Genomic DNA, 21,377 nt, shown 5'->3' with positions numbered 1-21,377 from the left:
CGATTGATGCCTTGCTGCCCTGATTTGTGGGATAAGGGGGGTCCCATGGGTACTAAGCCCGCTTCTCTCTAATGCCAAACTTTTTTTTTAAAGCAAAAAGCTTTTTAAAGTTTTTTTTTTTGGGGATGGTGCATTTGTGCGTGCCGTGTGGTGCATTTGTGCATGCTATGTGTGTTGTCGTCCGTTGTGTAAGTCGTCATCGTAGAACCCCATTACAAGTTAAGTTATGTGTGTGTTATCGTCCGGTGTGTAACCACCCGAGTCCTCATCGTTGTGTAGCCACCCGAGTCCTCATCGTAAAACCTTACTACAAGTTAAGAAAAAAGCTTTTTAAAGTTTTTTTTTTGGGCCAGTGCATTTGTGCGTGCCGTGTGTGCTGTCGTCCGTTGTGTAGCTACCCAGGTCCTCACAGTAGAACCCCACTACGAGTTAAGTTACGTGTGTGCTGTCGTCCATTGTGTAGCCACCCGAGTCCTCATCGTAAAACCCCACTACAAGTTGAGCTACCTTCATATTTCTGATACCAATGATAAATTAGACACTTTGTGCAACCTTTTTCCTTGGCTATATTATGATCAACAATAGCCCTTTTATACACAAGTGCTGAAAGCACATAGCTTTTTCTTTAAAAAATCCTAAAACATACTTTTTGTTAAATATTAATCTATGCCATATATCTCTAAGTATGAGCTTGTTCCTATGCCTTCTAGGTTTTCTTGAGCTTGCCCTCTTCAACATGGAAACCTTCTCGGATTTGCATACTTAAAAAAACTATTAAAAAATATAATAATCATTTAAATCAAGTTATCAAAACGATCATCTCAGGCCCGACCAAGCGCCCACAAAATATAAAGTGCAAAATACCCGTCGAGAAGCACCCACTTAAGGATGACCACCTGAAATCAAGCACAAGGCCATAGTCCCCATAGTGTGCACATGATGACAGCCATAACTCCAAACAAAAACACCATAGTGTAACAAACTGGGTTCAAACCCAATACCAATGTAAAGAGTGGCATCCATGAAACATTAAGAAAATAGCCATAGAAAGGAGATGCAAGAAAGCCATAGCCCTAGCTAACATTTGCAATAACATCTATTATCATCATGTAGTATAGATAAAGAAAGCACATGAGATAGTTGGATTTGAGCCATATCTAAGAGGCCATATAATAACCCAAACATGAGGGATCATGAGCCAGCTCCCGTGAAAGCCATAGAGGTAGTACTAGTGTACTCCAAGAGAGACATAATGTCCAAAGTTACAAAATGATCCAAAAGTACTAGTTCATGGACCTTCATCCCTATTATAGGTTTTTCCAACTAAATGACCATTTGCTACTTTTTACATGCTTTTAGGGTTTTATTTAACCCTTTATTACAATCCAACCCTTCGTACAAAGATTTTGTCCCCAAAATCATGACACTTGTTACAAATGCTACAATTTCCAAAATCATATACAAAGATATGCCATACCAACCACCATAGCTATATGCCAATGACCATGGCAACCATCACATGAGTAGACTAACAAGGTAGTAGTCTATCTCTTCACTTGGAAATCCCTTAAGCATGTCTTCTAAGATTTATTTGTGCCCATTCATAAGCTCTTCATGTGTTGTAATTTCCTGCACACAATCCCAAAACAACATCCAAGTAGAAGCTATAAAGGATGCCTAAGATCACCATTATCTAAAACCCAAATACATGACTATAAATCCAATATAACTAGTCCCATATGAGTGTAAGAAGAGCTGAAATATGAATGTGTACCATTGATGCATCCTACCAAACCATCTCTTTATGTGATAACAATCCAAACAGTAAGCATATGAGTCTCCAAAAGTGAAGTTAAGAAAAATTCTAGCAAGCTACAAATGCCTCATAGTAGTCACCTCAAATCATCAAGAATAAGCCCATGTTCTTGTATATATGTTAGAGGCTTCCGTATTGACTCATCTTCGGGCAATCATTGCCACTTAATGATGAATTCTTTGGTTCCTCAAATCCTTGTGTCTTTTTCCCACTACCTTCTATGATATATATTGAATGTCTCCCTCCTCGTATCCACGGGAGGCAACTCCAATACCATTGTTGCAATGACAACACGAAGAAGGCACAAGATAGGATGAAATATTATGTTGATGTACATAGAAGGCATGAGGAGTTCAAAGAAGGATATTTTGTCTTCTTGGCATTGCCCAAGTCAAGACCCTCATCTCTTAAATGTGGACCCAACAACAAATTGGCACGTAGGTTTTATGGGTCTTTCATGGTGATGGGAGAGGTGGCTTATGCACTCCAACTACCTACTAGTACTACAAGGATGCATAATGCATTCCAACTACCTACTAGTACTACAAGGATGCATAATGCATTCCATGTACCAACCCCAAAAGATATGTAAGACAAGATCTTCAAGTGGTATAAGAGTTGTTACCCATGTATGAGGAGAGAGAGATCAGTGGAAAAAAGACACAAATTTTTGAGGAACCGAACCATTGAAGAATTCATCAAAGGATTTCTTGAAGATGAGTCCACGTGGAAGCCTCTAGCTTATGTGCAAGAGCATGGGCTTATTCTTGATGATTTGGGATGATTTCGAGGGCTTTTACAAAGAATTTGCAGCTTGTTGAAATTTATGTGAACTTCACTTTTGGAGACTCATATGCTTACAATTTGGATGCTTATCTGAAGAGATGGTTTGGTAGGATGCATAGATGGCATACACGCAATTTTCATCTCTTCTTACACTCATATGGGACTGGTTATATGGGATTTATAGCCATGTGTTTTGGTTTTGGCTAATGGTCATAGGCATGCTTTATGGCTTCTACTTAGATGTTGTTTTAGGGTTGTGTGCAAGAAATTATAGCATATGAAGAGCTTATGAATGGGTACAAATGAAGGTTGAGAGATTTGAAAGTGAAGAGATAGAATATTACCTTGGTAGTCTACTATATGAAATGGTTGCCATGGTCATTGGCATATGGCTATGGTGGTTGGCATGACATCTTTGTATATGATTTTGGGAATCGTATCATTTGCAAGTGTCATGATTTTCGAGACAAAATCTTGGATGGATTGTAATGAAGACCTAAATAATACCCTAAAAGCATGTAAAAAGTAACACATGGTCATTCAGTTGGAAAAAACCTATATGGAGGCCCATGATGAGCTAGTACTTTTGTAACTTTGGACATTATGCCTCTCTTGGAGTACATTGGTACTACCTCTATGACTTTCATGGGAGCTGGATCATGATCCCTCATGTGTGGGTTATCACATGGTCTCTTAGATATAGCTCGAATCCAACCATCTCATGTACTTTCTTTGCTTTACTACATGATGATGATGGATGTTATTTGTAAATGTTATCTATGGCTATGGCTTTCTTGCATTTCCTTTCCATGGCTATTTTCTTAATGTTTCATGGCTGTCACTCTTTACATAACCACGACACCAACGAGCTCTTAGTGTTTTTACCTTCAATAAAAAGCTTCACATGGCTGTTTTTGCAGCGCTTGGCTTTCCACATGTACATGATGACAACGTCCTTCTCTTCTTTCACCTCTCCATCCAGTTCACGAGACGGCGAGTCACACAAGAATCCACACTCTCTCTATGCACTCTTTGATTAGCAAAACTAAGTATAGCACATGTGCTCATCTTAGAGCCAAAAGAGACAAGACTTGCTCAACGTAATCAAGAAAGCTTCATTGATATATATTAGAGCCTGCCCACCACAAATAAATTTAACTAAGCGCCATCAATCGAGTGATTAAGTCCTCAAACAATTCAGAGCATTTCAGAGCAAATAATTGCTGATTAAGATTGCAATCAATCGAGAGCAATCAATGATTAAGTGATTGAGCAATTTCGATAGAGCAGTCTAATCAATTGGCTATACCATTGAGAGAGAAGTACTGAGCAATTCCCCACTTACAAAAAAGTACCTTAGGTTTATATATATGGCCATTCAAGGCGGCTATAATTGCCTAAAAAGCATACACGAAAAAAACATATAGTACAAGTGTTTACCAAATATAGACAACCTCCATTAATATTGATCATGGGGCGGCCAACTTCAGAGATGCTTCCTACTCAAGCTAGAGGATGAACATACTAGTGCTCAGTGTATTTTTATCGGCTAGAATTATGAAAAATGTCAGAGGTTTTTTATTACTCTTTTGGTTTATTATATATTCTAGTTATAAAATGGGCCTCTAGCATGCATTTTGGGAACTAAAACTAGGTAGATTGAAGCGTTGTACCATGATGACTTGACAAGGGTGTAATACAGCTAAACGTAACAAAAACCCGGAAACATAAAATCGTATTAGTGTGACCTGCCGGCGGCCGACGCCCTTTTGCGAGAGTTTTCCGCCGGCCATTTCCCGGCGCATGAACAGCCTGTAATGAAAGAGTGATTGAATGCTTAAATGGCAAGACACTTGCACAAAGAAGCGTCAAAAGGGTCACAAAAAGTCACAAGGGGGTCGATTTGCATGGCTCCAAAAATGGCTTTACCTTAATTAACCCAGATTATGGATGTTAATTTCCACTCAGGCTCGGCTGTTAATAAAGTGGTTGTGCTTGCCAATGTATGTTATGACCACATGGTCCTCCATCTCCGATGAGATCTCTGTATGCTTTTTGATGGGGCAGTGCGCCTCAGCACATCTGTAGTAGCTCCTGCAGAGGCAATTAAGATTGGATTAGCAACTTGATTGAGATTATGAATTAAACTCAAGAGATTATGAGGTAATTAGTTGGGGTATCCCATGGTGATTAGCTTAAGATTAAGGGGTCTATACAGAACTCACCGGGGGAACTTTTTGCCCTTGATGTTTTTCTGGCCATATTTGCGCCATACATAGCCATCATCGAGCGTAGTTGTGTTGGATTTTACTTGAAAGGCCACCATCTCTGTAGTGTTTTCAACCTCATGGGAGGCAGTGTTCTCAACGTCCTCATGGATGGTGGTCCTGCACAATTAACGCCAAAAAACAATCAGATGAATGGTTAATGGGAAGCTTCCGAACACGAAATTGCAAGCTATGCATGTGGATTAGGCCTAATTGAGTGATTACAGGCTTAATTGAAAGCTTCAAAACTGGAAATTGTTGGGCTTAACTGAGTGATTAGTGTGAATTAAGCTTACGTTATCTGGATTAAAGAACTGCGATGCTTAATAGGCTTACTCTACTGCATTGTTGCAAGCCTCCAAATCTAGCTGAGGTGGGCTGGCTATGGAGGATGCTTCAGAGTAGAGAGAAGATTGCAGGTACAAGTGATCCATTCGCGGACTACTCGCGAAGATGCCGGAGTAAGTCGCCGGAGTACCGGGGAAGCTGTCGGAGTAAGTCGCGGCGGCGGCTTCGCCGGGGAGATTCCCCGGCGACATGGATGTGTTAAAGGAATCAGAGATGCCATTGATGGAAGCAGAGTCATGAGGGGTGGTGAAATCAAGGGGATGAGGGGGGGATGGAGGATGGACCCAGAGATCCCAGTACATGTCTGCATCATAATGATGGGCAATGGGGATGCTATAATCAATGGAAGCAGAGGAAGGGATGTCAGGCAGATATGAAGGGGTACAAGGGCTCATAATTTGGTACCAGGAGGACTGCATAATTGATGGGATTAAGGGACAGAATTGTGCTTTTTCTGCACAAGTAAGTACGAGAGCAGATATGGTGGTGCTGGTGCTGGTGCTGGTGCTGGTGCTGGTGCCTGTGCCTGTGCCTGTGCCTAATTTTGTTTATTTGTTTTGTTATTTGGGGCGGGGAAAACACGCTCCAGCTTCACGCTCGCCCACGAGGGCGCCCACCATCGCGACCCTGCCCTGCAGCCCGGCCTCGTATGTTCACGCCGTAGTCAACGTGACAACCTACAGCCGCCGGTCACCATTTCCTTCTATCCCCCTCGTGCATACCTTTTTTTGGCCTTCCGTATCCTTCCCCCTTTGACCTTCCACAATGTCTACATATTTATATATATATTCTCTCGAAAAAAAATCCCAAAATCACTGCCCCTCTTCTTCAACCCTGTTTTTGTATAACATTTCAACAAAAGTGCGAATCACTCACTCGCTTTCTTTCGCAACCGTATTTTTCAAGACGTCCTCTCTAGAAGGGCTCTGTTGAAGGCTGCAAATTTCATGTCAAAATTCTAGGGAGTATGCACAATGGAAGCAATAGTTGATGGTGGCAAGACACAGCAACATATATGAGAGAGATAGAAAGCTTCTATATTACCTTCTATTTTAGCCACTCCAAAGTTCGCTTTGAAAAGATGCAGGGAAGAAGAGAGCTTGAGCTCTTGCAAGCACACACACACACTCACAAAACCCTAAAAGAGAACACACCAGGTGAGAGGCTGAAAATCTTCTTCTTCTTCACACAACACTCAACACACCATATACAAAGATAAGAGTACACACAATATGAAAAGGTACTCAACCAAATACATACTAGGGTTCTCTATAGTGTGAACCCAACTAAATGAGCTGGCGCTATAACTATGCCAGTCTCTAGAATGGCTGTCACACAGCCTGTCATCCCACTGGCCGCATATCACCCATGATCTCACCAATCATGCAAGTGGTGTAAGTGTGGGGCCTATCCCCCAGGTGGGTCATCAGTGTCCACCGCCTCACTAGATGAGCTCAATATCTCAACACTCCCCCTCGAGCTCAACTCCATCTCATGTACACCAAGCGAAGCCCTAAATCTGCGAAGCTTCTCTATACCCAATGCTTTGGTGAAGATGTCAGCGACCTAATCCTGTGTGCATTCTTCTGCAAAAAATTAGAGAACTCATTGGAGAAGTACTCCCCCCCTCCATCTGACCTTAGGCACTTTACATGTTTTCCTCTTTGCTTTTCAACTCTGAAATTCTGAAAATGAGTGAACACCTCACTCTTCTCCTTCATGAAGTATATCCACACTTTCCTTGTGTGGTCATCAATAAATGTCATATAATACCTGCAGCCTCCCATAGACATGGTCTTCGTAGGACCCCATACATCTGAATGCACAACATCTAGTGCATTTCTGCTCAGATTTTTGTCACGTGGAAATACATGCTTTGTTTGCTTTCCAAATTGGCATGCTTCACATATTTTCTGCATACCTTCAACTTTAAACTTTGGCAGCCCTGTCAGAATTCCTTTAGTCTGCATAGACTTCATTCTCTGCACATTCACATGTCCAATTCTTTTATGCCAAATGTCTGTGTCTACAACAATTCCTGAACCATTTGCAAACATCGCAGCACTCACTTCAAGCATGTTTACATTCAATGTAAACATAAACATTCTGCCCCACTCTGTTACCTTTTGCAACCAACGTGCACTTGTCTTTAAAGTCATCAACATAACAACATAACAACCATCAGGGTTAAACATTCAATGTAAACATTCTGCCCCACTCTGTTGCCTTTTGCAACCAACTGGCACTTGTCTTTAAAGTCTTCAACATAACAACCATCAGGGTTAAACCGAACCTGCAAACCCTGCTCAATCATCTGGCCGACTGAAACCAGATTCTTTGTTATGTTCGGAACATGAAGTACATCTGCAAGGTACTTCACTTTGCCAACCTGCATAGACAATGGCACATCTCCAACATGGGCAATTGGATGAGCAGTGTCATCCCCTGTTTCCACAAAACCTGGTCTTTCAAGGTTTTTCATCTCCTTGAAAACCACTCCCCATGACTTGTCATGTGGTTCGAAGCACCTGAATCAATGTACCATACATCATCTTTATGTGCTACTTCAACATTTTCAGACATAACAAACAACCTTTCATTATCCTCATTGTTTCTGCTCGAGGATGCATAGTTGTTTTGCTGCAATTTTCTATTTTTCAGCCTGCTTCTTATAACAATCTGTCTACACATGTCCAAGCTTACCACAATAAAAGCATCCACATGTATCATTATACTAGCTTTGCCAATTTCCACGACCTCTTTGACTCCGCCTGCCTCTGAATTGGCCTCTTCCACCTGCGTGTTGTTGGTGAATTCTGGGACTGTTGTTGTTGCTGCTAGCCATAATTCTGATTACCTGTCCGGCCACCTCCTTGGTCGCGTCCACGGCCTCCTCTACCTCGTCCTCTTCCTGAACTTGTGTTTGTAGAAGGCCCGTTGCTCTGAACTGTTTTTGTTTTGTGAAGACTGTTGGTCTCTTCACCCAAGCTCTTCTCTTCTATAATCAGCATAGACACCAAATCTGTGAAATAGGGAATGTTTTTCCGAGTCTGAATAGACGTCTTGAACGCCTTGTATTGTGGCCCGAGACCACGTAGACAGACTTCCACCTTATCATCATCATCATCTACTGAAACACCAATAGATGCAAGGGATTCCACAATACCCTTGATCTTCAATGCATAGTCATTCACAGACATACTCTTTTTCTCCATAATATGAAGTTCATTCTTCAACTATATCTTTCGTGCCTTGGTATTCGTTTCATAGAGTTTTACCAAGGTATCCCACGCCTCCTTGGGGGACTTGGCATCCTATATGTGCCCAATCATGGTGTCCTGTATACTGATAGAAGAGAGCCAATACATAACTTTTTTGGCTCCTTGGTTCCAATCCTTGAACTCTTTCACATCTGCAGCAGTTGGATTGATCTCCGGTATCTCTGGTGCCTCTTCATGTTCACCTTCATGTAGTCCCAACAACCCTTTCCCATCAGGAAATTTGTCAACCTGAACCTCCAAGCATGGAAGTTGTTCTTGTCAAGCTTCTTAGCAACAATCTGGTTTATGCCATCATTTGACATCTTGCCAGACACACAAATTTACCAGAAACAGCACTCTGGTTTTGTCCTGCACAACTATTGTATTTTCTACAGCGGTACTGTACTACACTCAAATGTCACAACCAGTGACCTCAATGTGCATATATACACCCAGTGGCAACTGTTGACCTCCTTGCAGCACGCAAAAAAAACAGAGGTCCTAACGCGTCCGAAACGCGTTTTTGGCACAAAAAATTTGTCCGATAGGACAATCCGATAGAACAATCCAATAGAACAATTTGATAGGACGATATAGTTGCCTTATAGCTTTACTCCCGCAAAGAAAGCTCTTCAATCAGAGATCGTTTGCCGGTGCCTCCCGTAGAGCTCTCGCGACAAGGGTGTAGTCGCCAACACAAATAGGGAAGAGTAGTTGAAGCTCTTACCCTCGTACTGCTTCCTGTGCTTCTCTTGCTTGCATAGCAGCTCAGCCCTTAACATGAACCAGGCTCTGATACCATGAAAAGATGCAGGGAAGAAGAGAGCTTGAGCTCTTGCAAGCACACACACACTCACAAAACCCTAAAAGAGAACACACAAGGTGAGAGGCTGAAAATCTTCTTCTTCTTCACACAACACTCAACACACCATATACAAAGATAAGAGAACACACAATATGAAAAGGTACTCAACCAAATACATACTAGGGTTATCTATAGTGTGAACTCAACTAAATGAGCTGCTAGCGCTATAACTATAATAATACCAATCTCTAGAATGGCTGTCACACAGCCTGTCATCCCACTGGCCGCATATCACCCACCATGATCTCACCAACCATGCTAGTGGTGTAAGTGTGGGGCCTATCCCCTAGCCGGGTCATCAGTGTCCACCGCCTCACTAGATGAGCTCGATATTTCAACACGCTTGACTTTCACCTTGTGAATGTCTTGATTGTGTTGTGTTACAAAAAGTGAGACCTCCTGCCCTTTATATAGGGTTCACCAAGGGCTAGGATTGGGCGAACCCTAGATCCCTTCACCCATATGCCCACTTTATTTGGGGTGTGTTCACACCTACATGACCTCTTTCTCTCACCCTTTATCACTTGTACATCATATATTTCAACACCTCCTCTCAATGCCACCATGGGATAATGCCAAATATGGAGAAAGGTGAGCATTGGGGATACAAGAACAAAATGACCCCCTCTCAACCATAGGATAGATGACAAGGTAGGTAGCCTTTATAAATTAGGCTTTTACAAAAGTGATGAGTTATAGAGTAATGTGGTTCACTCCCAATCCTAGTAAACATGCTTCACTCCTCAACTAGAAAAGTTGCTTATCATGTGAGGAACTTACAAAATTCCCCTCAACCTTAGTAACATCTTCGGTACCATCTCTTCCATAATGGCTTCGTGCATCACCCTTGTTGCTCCTTCGCTTTGATGAAACCATCTTCTTGCAAAAGAAAATCTTCAAGTGGGATTTGGATGTAACATTCTTCATTACATTGGCTTCATTGGTTGCATCTTTGTGCTTCTCTAATCCTTTGTCGTGGTAGACGCACTTTATGCGTACATGTCTCCTTCCAATCATTCTAGCTTCCTTAGTCCAACTGCCACATAGACTAACACAAGGCTACCACCCATGTTTTAATAGCTTATGCATGTGCTTCTCAATATGCTTTTCGTGCTTCCACCTTCCACTTCATCATGATGCAAAATGCATACATCAGTGTGAACATTGATTTAGGAGAGGTCTTACTACTTGTTTATCAACACAAGGGTAGTGTCTAACTCCATTATAATATGGTAGACAACTTCCATGCACATGAGTTTATCAAAAATTTTAGGATCGGATTTAATACTTGATGCTTTAATTTGCTTGGTTTCAAAAATTGTGCATACCTTGCACTTCCCAAGCGAGAACGGCACAAATAATTTCTTCCTCCGCTTGCCTCGAGCTTGAGAGAAATGAGAAAAAAAAACTTTTAGTTTTGTGAGCCTTGGAGAAAAAAAACCAGTTGAGAACCTTAGAGCAAAAGGTTTAGAGAAAACCTTGTAGAAAGGTTTTAAAAACCTTCGATGAAGGGTTATGTTTTTTTAATAAAAAGCTTTCATAAAAAAACCTTGGTTTAAAAAACAAACCTTATTGAATAGCGTTTTTTTCTCTCACTGTAAAAAAAGCACGTTTGCGATGCTGTGCCTGTGCGGCTGTACAGGGTGCCGATGGCCAACAGGGGAAACCCTTGCGAGAACGGTTGCTCCTTTGATGGGGGGAAAGAGAATGCCAACACAACCTCAGAGGCTCATAAAATAGCTCCCTTATCTCATCTTCATGGCTCCAAACTTTGAAGAGAGATCGTCGACGAAAAACGCTGATGAAATTTTTCTGACAGAAAAAAATAGACGAAAAAATGTGTTTTTCTTCTTCTTTTTCCTCCTCCTCCTCCTCCCCTTCTTCTTCTTGTCATTGATGATGAGGATTGTCTTCTTCTTCTTCTTCTTCCAAGCTTCCTTGCCTTCCTTCTTGACACCTTTGTGCTTCTCACCTTCTTCTACCACCGTCCTTTTTGGATGAGGATGTGAATGGCTTATGATAGTGAGAGAGAGAGAAAAGGGGATTGAAGGGTAAATTAGCCTTTGCAAGGCTCTAATACCATGTCAAAATTACGGGGAGTATGCAAAACGGAAACAATAGTTCATGGCAAGATAGAGCAACATATATGAGAGAGAGTAAGAACACAAGATGTATAGAAAGCTTGACCTTAACCTTGTGAATGTCTTGATTGTGGTGTTACAAAAAGTGAGGCCTCCTACCCTTTATATAGGGTTCACCAAGGGCTAGGGTTAGGCCAACCCTAGATCTTTTCCACCTACATGCCCACTTTATTTGGGGTGTGTTCACACCTACATGACCTCTTTATCTCACCCTTTATCGCTTGTACATCATATATTTCAACATTTTAGACCTGCTTCACACAACATTTATAAGAATTTTTTTGATCCCAATGTACCCTTGATTCTGAATCTCCTTGATGTGAATGAAGTTGTTGAGAGCAAGCTTGATTTTTGATGTCATGAGTGGCCCACACCAACCTTTGTTGTGGCAAGCTGATTGCCCTTCTCTCTCTCTCTCTCTCTCTCTCTCTCTCTCTCTCTCTCTCTCTCTCTCTCTCTCTCCCCTGTAAAAAAAGGGTCAAAATTTGTTTCCATTTGAAACAAAACAAAAAGCCTTTTTTTAAAAACTAATTCTACTCTCTCTCTCTCTCTCTCTCTCTCTCTATACATTATATTTAAGATAAAAAATATATCTTCTAAACCATAATTTCAATAAAAGATCTTTATTTATTTTGAAGTTATTAGATTTTTTAGGAGTCTAATTGATTGAGTCAAAACAAGAGAAAGCATTGATACTAGCCTATAATTACAAATTTTCTTCTGGGCAAGATACAATCTAAGATGTTGAAGCCTGGCTAAATACTCAATCTCCCATGACTTCTATACTCTTTAAAGAACCCAACTTCTCCATTATCATGGTTAAGTTCAAAGTCAGAGGCATAGTACGAAGGTAATCTAGATCAATCTCCATAGTATCCTCATTCCTTAGTAGAAGATGTCCACCACATAAAGAATTATTGGTACGACAGGAGGAAATAATTATCCCTACACTCTAGGTAGTATTTCACAAGAAATGTAGGTAATTCCTCAAGTTAATCAAATAACTTCTAACACTATTTATCTCTAAAGTTGTTTTCTTTTATGCACACACACTGCCCACATGGATCCATGTACTAAGACTAATCCCATCCAACCTGTGGGTTAGCCTATTGCTCAACCACCCAATCTGTGGATTCGGTGGTTGAAGTACGCACCCAATCATCACTTTTTGTTTCACTCACACACACCTTAGAAAATATGTATGCACACACTTCTCTAAAGACAATTTAGCACACACCTTAGAAAACATGTATGCACACACTCCTCTAAAGATAATTTAACACACAATTTAATATATTCACAAATATAAATTTATATACCATAAACCTTGATAGCTTGGGAATTACACATTCAGTTCACTCGAGAATTATGCATCTGAGATCTTGAGAATTATACATCTGAGCTGGTCCACTCTTAGGCCACATCGAAGCCGCTTTTCTACCAATCTAGCCCTTGCTATCAAGCTTCTCCATTCTTGGGCCACATCGAAGCCACTTTTCTACCAGTCTTGCTATCGGGCTTATCTGCTCGAAGGCAACTTCACTTGAGATGAATCTCTACTACAATCCACATGGTCCATCTCAACAATAAAAAAGGATGGTTACTTTGTTTAAAGGACATCATCCAAGACACCTATTTGTCATAAGTAGCTTCTTATTCGTTTATTATCATAATGCTTAAACTGAGGGTCCTTGTAAGTTTTAATCCAAGGTCCTTTCTAATCTTAATGGAACCCATATAACTATCAAGAGAACTTTTTACTAAAGCTCCAAGTTATGGTTTGATCACCATTCGAATAATGTTTGGATTCATAGTAAGTACCTCATACTAAGCTATGGCAATATCTCTCCTATTGGGGACAAGTGAAAACATGTAAATAATATGAAAGAATATTTTAAATCAAGTATGTGGATTCTAAAAATTAAGGTATCTTGAGGTTCTCACCTTCTCAAAGAGCATTGAGCCAAAAAGAGGGATTTTTCTTCTAGTTTCCTTATAGGGTTTTCTACTAGGAAGGGCAAGTACCGCAAATTCAATGTAAAAGTCAATGTCTTAGACTATGAAATGATCCTTCCCCATAAGATTAATTGAAATGATAGGGGACTTTTCTTTTCTATTCTTTAAGCTATCTGATAGAAGAACCATACCATACAATCTACTCTTTACCTTAAAGTCATTTCTCCAATCCCTTCTTTCTTTCCTTTCTATTTTATAAGCTATCTAGTAGAAGAACCATACCACAATCCATTCTTCACCTTAGTCATTTCTTAAATCCCTTCTTCCTTTATATGCCTAAACTACCTTATGACTATAGGTCACGATTAAGAGTTAAGGTTTTCTTTCAGAAAATTCTAGACACATGAACTAAGGGAAACCATCTTCCTAGCTATTCCCATTCACTTGGATGCATTCATTTCTTAGGTATAATAGTGCTCTCTTACTACATTAAGGATATCTCTTGACTCCCCTTTAAAAGCCTAAATCTTCCTAGATTAAAAGCATTAACTCAAACTCCTAGCCAGCCTTAATTAGCTTCTAAACACGTGTACCTTACAATCTCTAATCAGCCTTAGTTAGCTTGAAACACACCTTATAATCTCTATGCAAGGGCTTGTGCATACTTTTATCATTGATTCCTTTAAAAATTCTTAATTTTAGAGACAAGTTGGCTAAAACTTTTGGCCACCATAAACTTATCCATAATCATGCTAATTAACCCCCCAAATGATATCTTATTAATATCTAACCTTAATCCTGCTAGTTAACCTGCAAAAGACAGCTCATTAATATATATCACTAATTAAAAGATATCGACTTTCAAAAACATGGACCACTAGTAAGCTATTCTAACTATTCATTTGGGCTTGGTTTTCTCCTAACATTTGGGAGATTTTTTCTACCCCAAAGCTGAAAATAAATATTAATTAATCTAGCTTAAATATGTGTCTTTCATCACAAAAACGAAGCACACTTAAATCTACTACCATTTGCAAGAAATAGCTTCTAAAAATTCACTTAAAAAGACCCTAGCTCAGTAAAACTATGATCAACATCATTTCTGTGGGGAGATGAGGGGAAAGAAGCATGGAAAATTCACTTAAAAAGATCCTTGTTCAAAAGAATTATGAGCAACAACATTTCTGTGGGGAGAGAAGCGTGGAAAATTTATCATGCTTTTCCTTCTATAAAGGGGAGCAGGGTCACCCATTACTTCAACACATATGGAAGGTATGAGGGAGAGGCTCTAGGCTTGGACTTGTTAAAAGAAATGGTGTGAGCTTAATGAGTGAATGAATCAAATAATGGAAATTATCATCACATAATCAAACTCACACCGCTAGAGCAACACATGCCACCACATAGATAATAATAAGATGTAACCAATGCACAATAGAGTGTCCTCAAGGTCAGCACAAAGCATCAGATAAACACAAACTAATGGAAAATGCAAAGAGGAGAGTATTTCCACAAAGGACCACTTAGTATATTGATCATTAAGCAAGTACACAAAGCATGGGCATTACACTCTCCACTTAGCTCTTTACTTAGCTCTCAAGTGTGAGTAGTATACCCTAGTTTTATAGGCTGAGGAGAACGAGGTGCCTAGGGACCATGAATCTCTCCACCTCCCTTAGATTTCTCACCAAACTCACCTAAAAGGTGATGCCTCAATCATATGAAGGTATCTACTAGAACTACACCAGTTACTCTAGTAAATTAGCCTTCTAACCTTAGAACAAGATACACTAAGGATATCACACTAAGAATGGATGCTAGATCACATATTTTCTAACCCCCTCCCTTGATAAAGCATCCATACCACGCAGGGTGTGCTTGGATCAGATCTACCACTAAGATAAAAATCACTAAGACATCATTAAGATAAAAAATGCCCCACGGGCTATGAAATGTCATACATAACAATTGCTAGAATAATGAGTTGGAGAAGTCTGCCTCCTTCTCTGGTTGCTTTGCCTTGCCCTTGTCATTCTCCTCTTCATCCTTATTCCTTTTGAATCCATCTTTGATGATGTGGCCCTTCTTTTTGCAATACTAGCAAGTTTGAGGAGCCTTGGTCTTCTTGCCCTTGAGTGTAGTAGAATAGGCATGCTCCACTAGAACTATTGTTGAAGAAGTTGAAGCTTTGGAACCCTCCATGCAGGTTTCCTCCAAAATGAGGGCAGAAGTCACTGAGGTAAGAGTATGATTGGTTTGATTGGCTATCGCTGAGACACATTGCTCATAACAAGGAGGCATGCTGGAGAGCAACACATAGATGACCTCCTCTTCATCAATGGTAACACCTGCACCACTGAGTTGATCAATCATACATCGTATGTCATTGACATGAGAAGAAACATTGGCTTTGTCATCCTTTTCCATCCTATAAAGTTTCTTCCTTAAGAAAAACCTAGTAGCTGCATTGGTTTTCCCAAAGATGGACTTAAGCCTAAGCCATGCTTCATTGGAAGTTTTTGCTGAGCTCACTTGATGGATTTGGCTATCACCTAGCCCACAAATGATGAGAGATAATGCTTTGGATTCTAAATTGGTCCACGTAGTGATGAGATCTGGATCTCTATTTGGCCTCTTCTCAGTTCCATTAACCACTCCCCACATGTCTTTTTCTATGAGACACATTTGCATTTTGATGCACCAAGTATGGTACTTGGAGCCATAAAATTTATCTATTTTATCAAACATCTTTCCCACCATAGTTCCATGGTACTCAACTTGACTCTCTCTCTCTCTCTCTCTCTCTCTCTCTCACACACACACACACACACACAGAGTGTTACACAAATAGGGAAGTCCTTTATAGCTCTAGGAATTTACAATGGAGCTTGTCTTTCACCCAAAAATGCTCTACTCAAGTAACCCTTCACCAAATAAGTGAAGATGTGTACACATTAACTTTGGCCACCATTGCAGGTAACTTGTCTTTGATTTGGCCTTGAGACTTGTCTTTGATCCTTTGGCTAATGCAATTCAAACTTTGGTTTTAGTGTGTAAATATCTTGGCATTGTGACTAACACATCTCACTCTAGGCCCTCACACACAAGAGTGTCCTTTATAATTGGAGGACATTACAAAGGAGCTTTTCACCTCACGCTAGATGAACACTAAGGCAATAGATGACTCACACCACACATATTTTTGGTATTTTATTGTTTTAGTTCTGGTGCTCACAAAGGAATGAACCACACACACACACAAAAGGAATGAAACACACACAAAAGTGATTTGACGAGCCCTTGATAAAGTGGAGGTCTTTTACAAAGGGTTGTAAAAAGGAGATATTATCCCTCTTTTACAAAGGGTTGAGTTTTTCAAAGGGCTGTAAAGGAGATATTATCCCTTTTTTCAAGGAGAGGGAAAAATGGAAAAGAATACCCTTTAATTGTGTGCCTACTATCAATGGCTCCTTCTACGCTTGGAATCGAGCGCATACACCATTTGGAAGCAAGCACGGCGGCATGTTGCTACTGCAGGGGAACTACGCAGAGTCTCCTCCTTGGTACTGTAGAGAGAGCTCCTCCAAGATGAGAGCCAAGGCTCACTTAGGCCTTGCGATACAACTCGAGAAGCTATGTCTACTTGTTTGTGAAGACCCCGTTTGCTGCACTAGAGCTATGAGCTACAGAGAGCACATGTGGTTGCTACAGTAGAAGCTACGAGATGTTGTGGAAAGGATGTGAGGTGAGCGCAACTCTCAGCTCCTTAGCGTGGGCTACACATAATAGGGGGTGGAAAAAAATGTTACCGTTGTTGCAGGCGAGCTAGACTCTACAGACTAAATGTAGCACTCATAGAGAGTTGAGCTACTAGTTAGCTAGCTCAAGATTAAGCTTTCTTTGATAATAATAATGACCTCTTCTCACACAGAAAACTCATCAAAAATTAGTAGAACAGAGTGCACATATCTCTTCATGTAAACCTTGAGTAGATAAACTTATCTCTTCTCTTCTTTTTTCTTGCTCTAAAGTACCTTCTTTCTGAGCTAAATGTAGAGAACTTCTGGACCTCCTCCCTTCACAGAGTAGAGAGATAGCTCAATCATCAAGTATTTGAGCTCTCTTGGCCACCTTGAGGCTCTATTTCAAGCTTACTACAGCTTACAGGATTGTTGCTTCTTGGAATGGAGCTCACATAGAGCTAGAACTCAACTTCACACAGAATTCCTTCACATAGTATAGCCTCGCAAGTTATGAAGCTTCCCTCCCTTACACCAATGTGTGCCACCCACACTAATGTAATGAGGAAAGTCCACACAAGATGTCAATGCACAAAGCAATGCTCACCAAGAAGCTGATATTGATGAATTTTCTCCTAGCTCCAAATGCTACTTAATGAAGCAAGGCTACTCAATCAACCAAAGGATACAATGAACTCCACACAATTATGATGCTAGTGAACTAATCACTGAAACACCCACACACCTCACTTAGAGGGAGCTCCCAAGAAGTGTAGCTCTGATACCGTGTTAAAAGACATGGTGTGAGCTTAATGATTTAATGAATCAAACAATGGAAATGATCTTCACATAAGCAAACTCACACCACTAGAGCAACACATGACACCACTTAGATAATAATGAGATGTAACCAATGAGCAATAGAGTGTACTCAAGGTCCCCACAAAGCATCACATAATGGAAAATGCACAGAGGAGAGTATTTTCCTAAAGGACCACTTAGTATGTTGATCAACAAGTACACAAAGCATGGGCATTACACTCTCCACTTAGCTCTTTATTTAGCTCTCAAGTGTGAGTAGTATACCCTGTTTATATAGGCTCAGGAGAAGGAGGCACCTAGGGCCCATGAATCTCTCCACCTTCCTTAGATTTCTCACCAGAATCACCTAAAAGGTGATGCCTCAATCATAGGAAGGCATCTACTAGACTTATACTCAGTTACTCTAGTAAATAAGCCTTCTAACTTAGAACAAGACACTCTAAGGTATCATTAAGGATATCACACTAAGAATGGATGCTAGATCACATATTTTCTAATAGACTTACCTCTTGTAACATGATCTTTGTGTGGAGCTAATTTGAAAGTTGAAAACTAGCCTTAAATTGTGCACATGCCTCCCTCCTCTTCCCTTGGTGAATGAGCTATGCACACCTCTCCCAATATAGCCCACATTTTGCATCAAAAGAAGCCCCCAATTCCCAAGAGTAAAATTTGTGTAGAAATGAAGGAGAAAGTTCCCCTTTTTATCATATGTGAAGGAGACCCTTAGCTGAAAATAGAAGCTTGAGTTTAACTTGAACCTTTGCATGGGAGGCATCCCTCATTATGTTGAGTAAACTAGACTCTTGAGTTCAACTACTATGGCCACTTAACTCTCATGCTAACTCCACTATCACTATTTTGAACTCAACGAGACTAGGATTAACTCACTCTAACTCCTCTTGAATTAATATTTGGAGTTTTAGTTGACAAAAGGTCTAAGACCTACACACACATTAATATTTGGAGTTTTAGTTGACAAAAGGTCTAAGACCTACACACACATTAAAAGCTATGCGTGTGAATTAAGCTTACATTATCTTGATTAAAGAACTGGGGGGCTTACTGTACTGCATTGTTGGCAAGCCTCATCTCGCTGAGGTGGGCTGGCAATGGAGGATGCTTTAGAGTAGAAAGAAGATTGTAGGTACAAGTGATCCATTCGTGAACTCGCAAAGATGCCAGAATAAGTGGTTGCTCGGAGTACCAGTGAAGCTGATGGGGAAATTTCTTGGCAACGTTGATGTGTTGGAAGAATCAAAGATCCATTGATGGAAGAAGAGTCACAATAAGTGTCGAAAAAATCAAGGGGATGAGGTTGGCATGTTGGAAGAATTGGAGATCCATTGATGGAAGGAGAGTCATAATAAGTGTTGAAATCAAGGGGATGAGGTTGGCATGTTGGATTCAACTAGTGAGACCACCTGGCATGTGGATATGCCATCTCCTCATCATCATGATGGGCAATGATGATACTATCGTCAATGGAAGCTATGGCAAACATGAAGTGGGACAAGGGCTCATAATGTGGGAGGGCATAATCGATATGAAATTGAGGTAAAGAATGGATAAAGAAACAGAATTAAATGGAGGGTCTTTTCTATTGTGAGAAAAATAATCTGCACGAGTATGAGGACAGAAGCTCGCTCAAGAGATGGTGGTGGCGTCAAATTTGTAATTATTGGGCTTCACGCTTGCCCGGGCGTGAAACCACGCTCCCGCTTCACGCTTGCCCGGAAGGGCGCCCACCATCCCGTAGCAATCCGGACAAGACACAGCCCTGTCTTAGTGTGTACACCCACGATACAACCTAAAGCCGCCGGTCGCCGTTTCCTTCGACTGTTGTTTTGAATCGCACTTCGTACCTTTTTTTTCAAAGGTGTTCAATTCCCATGACAAAATTACAAATAGGAATTTTGTCGATCCCAATATAAATATAATATTATATTATATACTCTTGATTCTAAAACTCCTTGATGTGAATGAAATTGTTCAGAGCAAACTTGCTTTTTGTTCTCACGAGCAGCCCACACCCGGGCTGCTCGTGCCCTCGGCAAGTCGGTTGCTCTTCAAAAATACTTTTTTACTAATTCTACTATCTCTGTCTATCTCTCTCTCTCTCTCTCTCTCTCTCTCTATATATATATATATATATATATGCTAATTTATATACACACACACACCAACCATTATATAGGTTCTCTCTCTCTCTCTCTCTCTCTCTCTCTCTCTCTCTCTCTCTGTTCTCTTCTTCTTCTTTTCTGTAAAATTTCTCCCTTCAGCTTTTGAGGTGTACAGGTGTAAGAACCTCCCCTTCTGATCTTGTAATTATTCCCCTCTCTGAAATAGAAGAAAGATCCTGTTTTACCCTGTTTTGGCCTGGAGAGAGAGAATGTCTAGAGAGAGATAATCCAAAATTGAGATATTTTTGGATATAAAAATCATACTAGTGTCTAAAATGGTTTTCCCTGAAACAGAAATTCAAAAAGAACTTTCCAATGTGCAATTGACATTAATTGAAAATGTGTATAAAGGACCTTAGCCTAAGGGTCTAGATTTTCAGAAATTTTTGGATTATGGTCTAATTAAGGTTCCTATGGACCAATAGGATCAATCCAAGTGTGGGGAGAAGATAAATCTAATGAATAAAAGACAATACCTAAAAATGAGTAAATGCCCACATAAGATGAAGAGTTGACTGATTACAAGGTTTATTAGTTAAAAACTATGAGATATTACTAAAAAATGAGATATTTTGATATAATGATACATTTTTGACACCTTGGTAAGGAGAAGGGAGGACTTCAAGGAAGCGCCTATTTAACACATGTGGTTGAGTTTTTAACTTAAAAAAATTGTGATATTTTTATCTCTCCTCTCTCTTGGATCAAACCAAATCAAAAGGGAGCCAAACTAGGTCCAAATCTTGTCCAAATTCACCCAAACTAAACCTAAAAAATTCTAGAACCTAGTTGGACTTGGTTAGAGGCCTCCCTCACCTATAAATAGATCCTTAGTCTTTTGTAAAGAAATCTGTGAACTATACCATGCCAGTATTATACTAAAATAATGATATTTTTTATTATCCCTTAAAAATCCTCTACTTTTGGAGAGAGTGGAGCCTCTCTCTCTCTTCAACTATCCTTGGAGCTTTCCTTTTAACACACAAACCAATCGATTGGTTGGGGGCTTCTTCTATGATAGAGAAGCAAGCAAAAACAAGAGGTAAAGTGTAATTTTATGGTTTTTCTTTACTATTCTCAATGTTTCTCACTTCTCAATCCCTCTCAAGCTTGAGAGGGGTTTAATTAAGTGGTTATAATGCAAATCAAGCTTTTAACACCATATTGGGAAATATGGGAATTTCCCACAAGTT

At 40.2% G+C, this 21,377-nt stretch overlaps 1 protein-coding gene across 1 annotated transcript; it reads right to left on the bottom strand.

Moving 5' to 3' along the window:
• Window positions 1-582: 582 nt before the first annotated feature.
• On the bottom strand, window positions 583-5,742 carry LOC147609837 (uncharacterized). Its single transcript, XM_086787156.1, has 5 exons — window positions 5,206-5,742; window positions 4,828-4,989; window positions 4,532-4,696; window positions 3,488-4,414; window positions 583-1,629 (listed from the first exon to the last, which is right to left on the bottom strand). Exons 1-3 carry the CDS (start codon window positions 5,634-5,636, stop codon window positions 4,567-4,569), a joined length of 723 nt encoding a protein of 240 aa, XP_086643282.1. The 5' UTR covers window positions 5,637-5,742; the 3' UTR covers window positions 583-1,629; window positions 3,488-4,414; window positions 4,532-4,566.
• Window positions 5,743-21,377: the final 15,635 nt, after the last annotated feature.

The sequence above is a fragment of the Cibotium barometz genome, chromosome 50 (genome assembly GCF_041138505.1).
Source record: "Cibotium barometz isolate CiBa-2024 chromosome 50, ASM4113850v1, whole genome shotgun sequence".
NCBI lineage: Eukaryota > Viridiplantae > Streptophyta > Polypodiopsida > Cyatheales > Cibotiaceae > Cibotium > Cibotium barometz.
The sequence above is the reverse complement of the archived record's forward strand: the minus strand, read 5'-3'. Positions and strand labels throughout refer to the sequence as shown.

What these genes read in the sequence shown, in the direction of transcription:
- LOC147609837 (XM_086787156.1), bottom strand. Translation starts at nt 5,636, where the DNA reads ATGCAGTCCTCCTGGTACCAAATTATGAGCCCTTGTACCCCTTCATAT. An exon ending in GCTTGCAACAATGCAGTAGA is followed by an intron (nt 4,990 to 5,205) that starts GTAAGCCTATTA and finishes TTAATTGTGCAG; the next exon opens with GACCACCATCCATGAGGACG. An exon ending in AAGGGCAAAAAGTTCCCCCG is followed by an intron (nt 4,697 to 4,827) that starts GTGAGTTCTGTA and finishes TTGCCTCTGCAG; the next exon opens with GAGCTACTACAGATGTGCTG.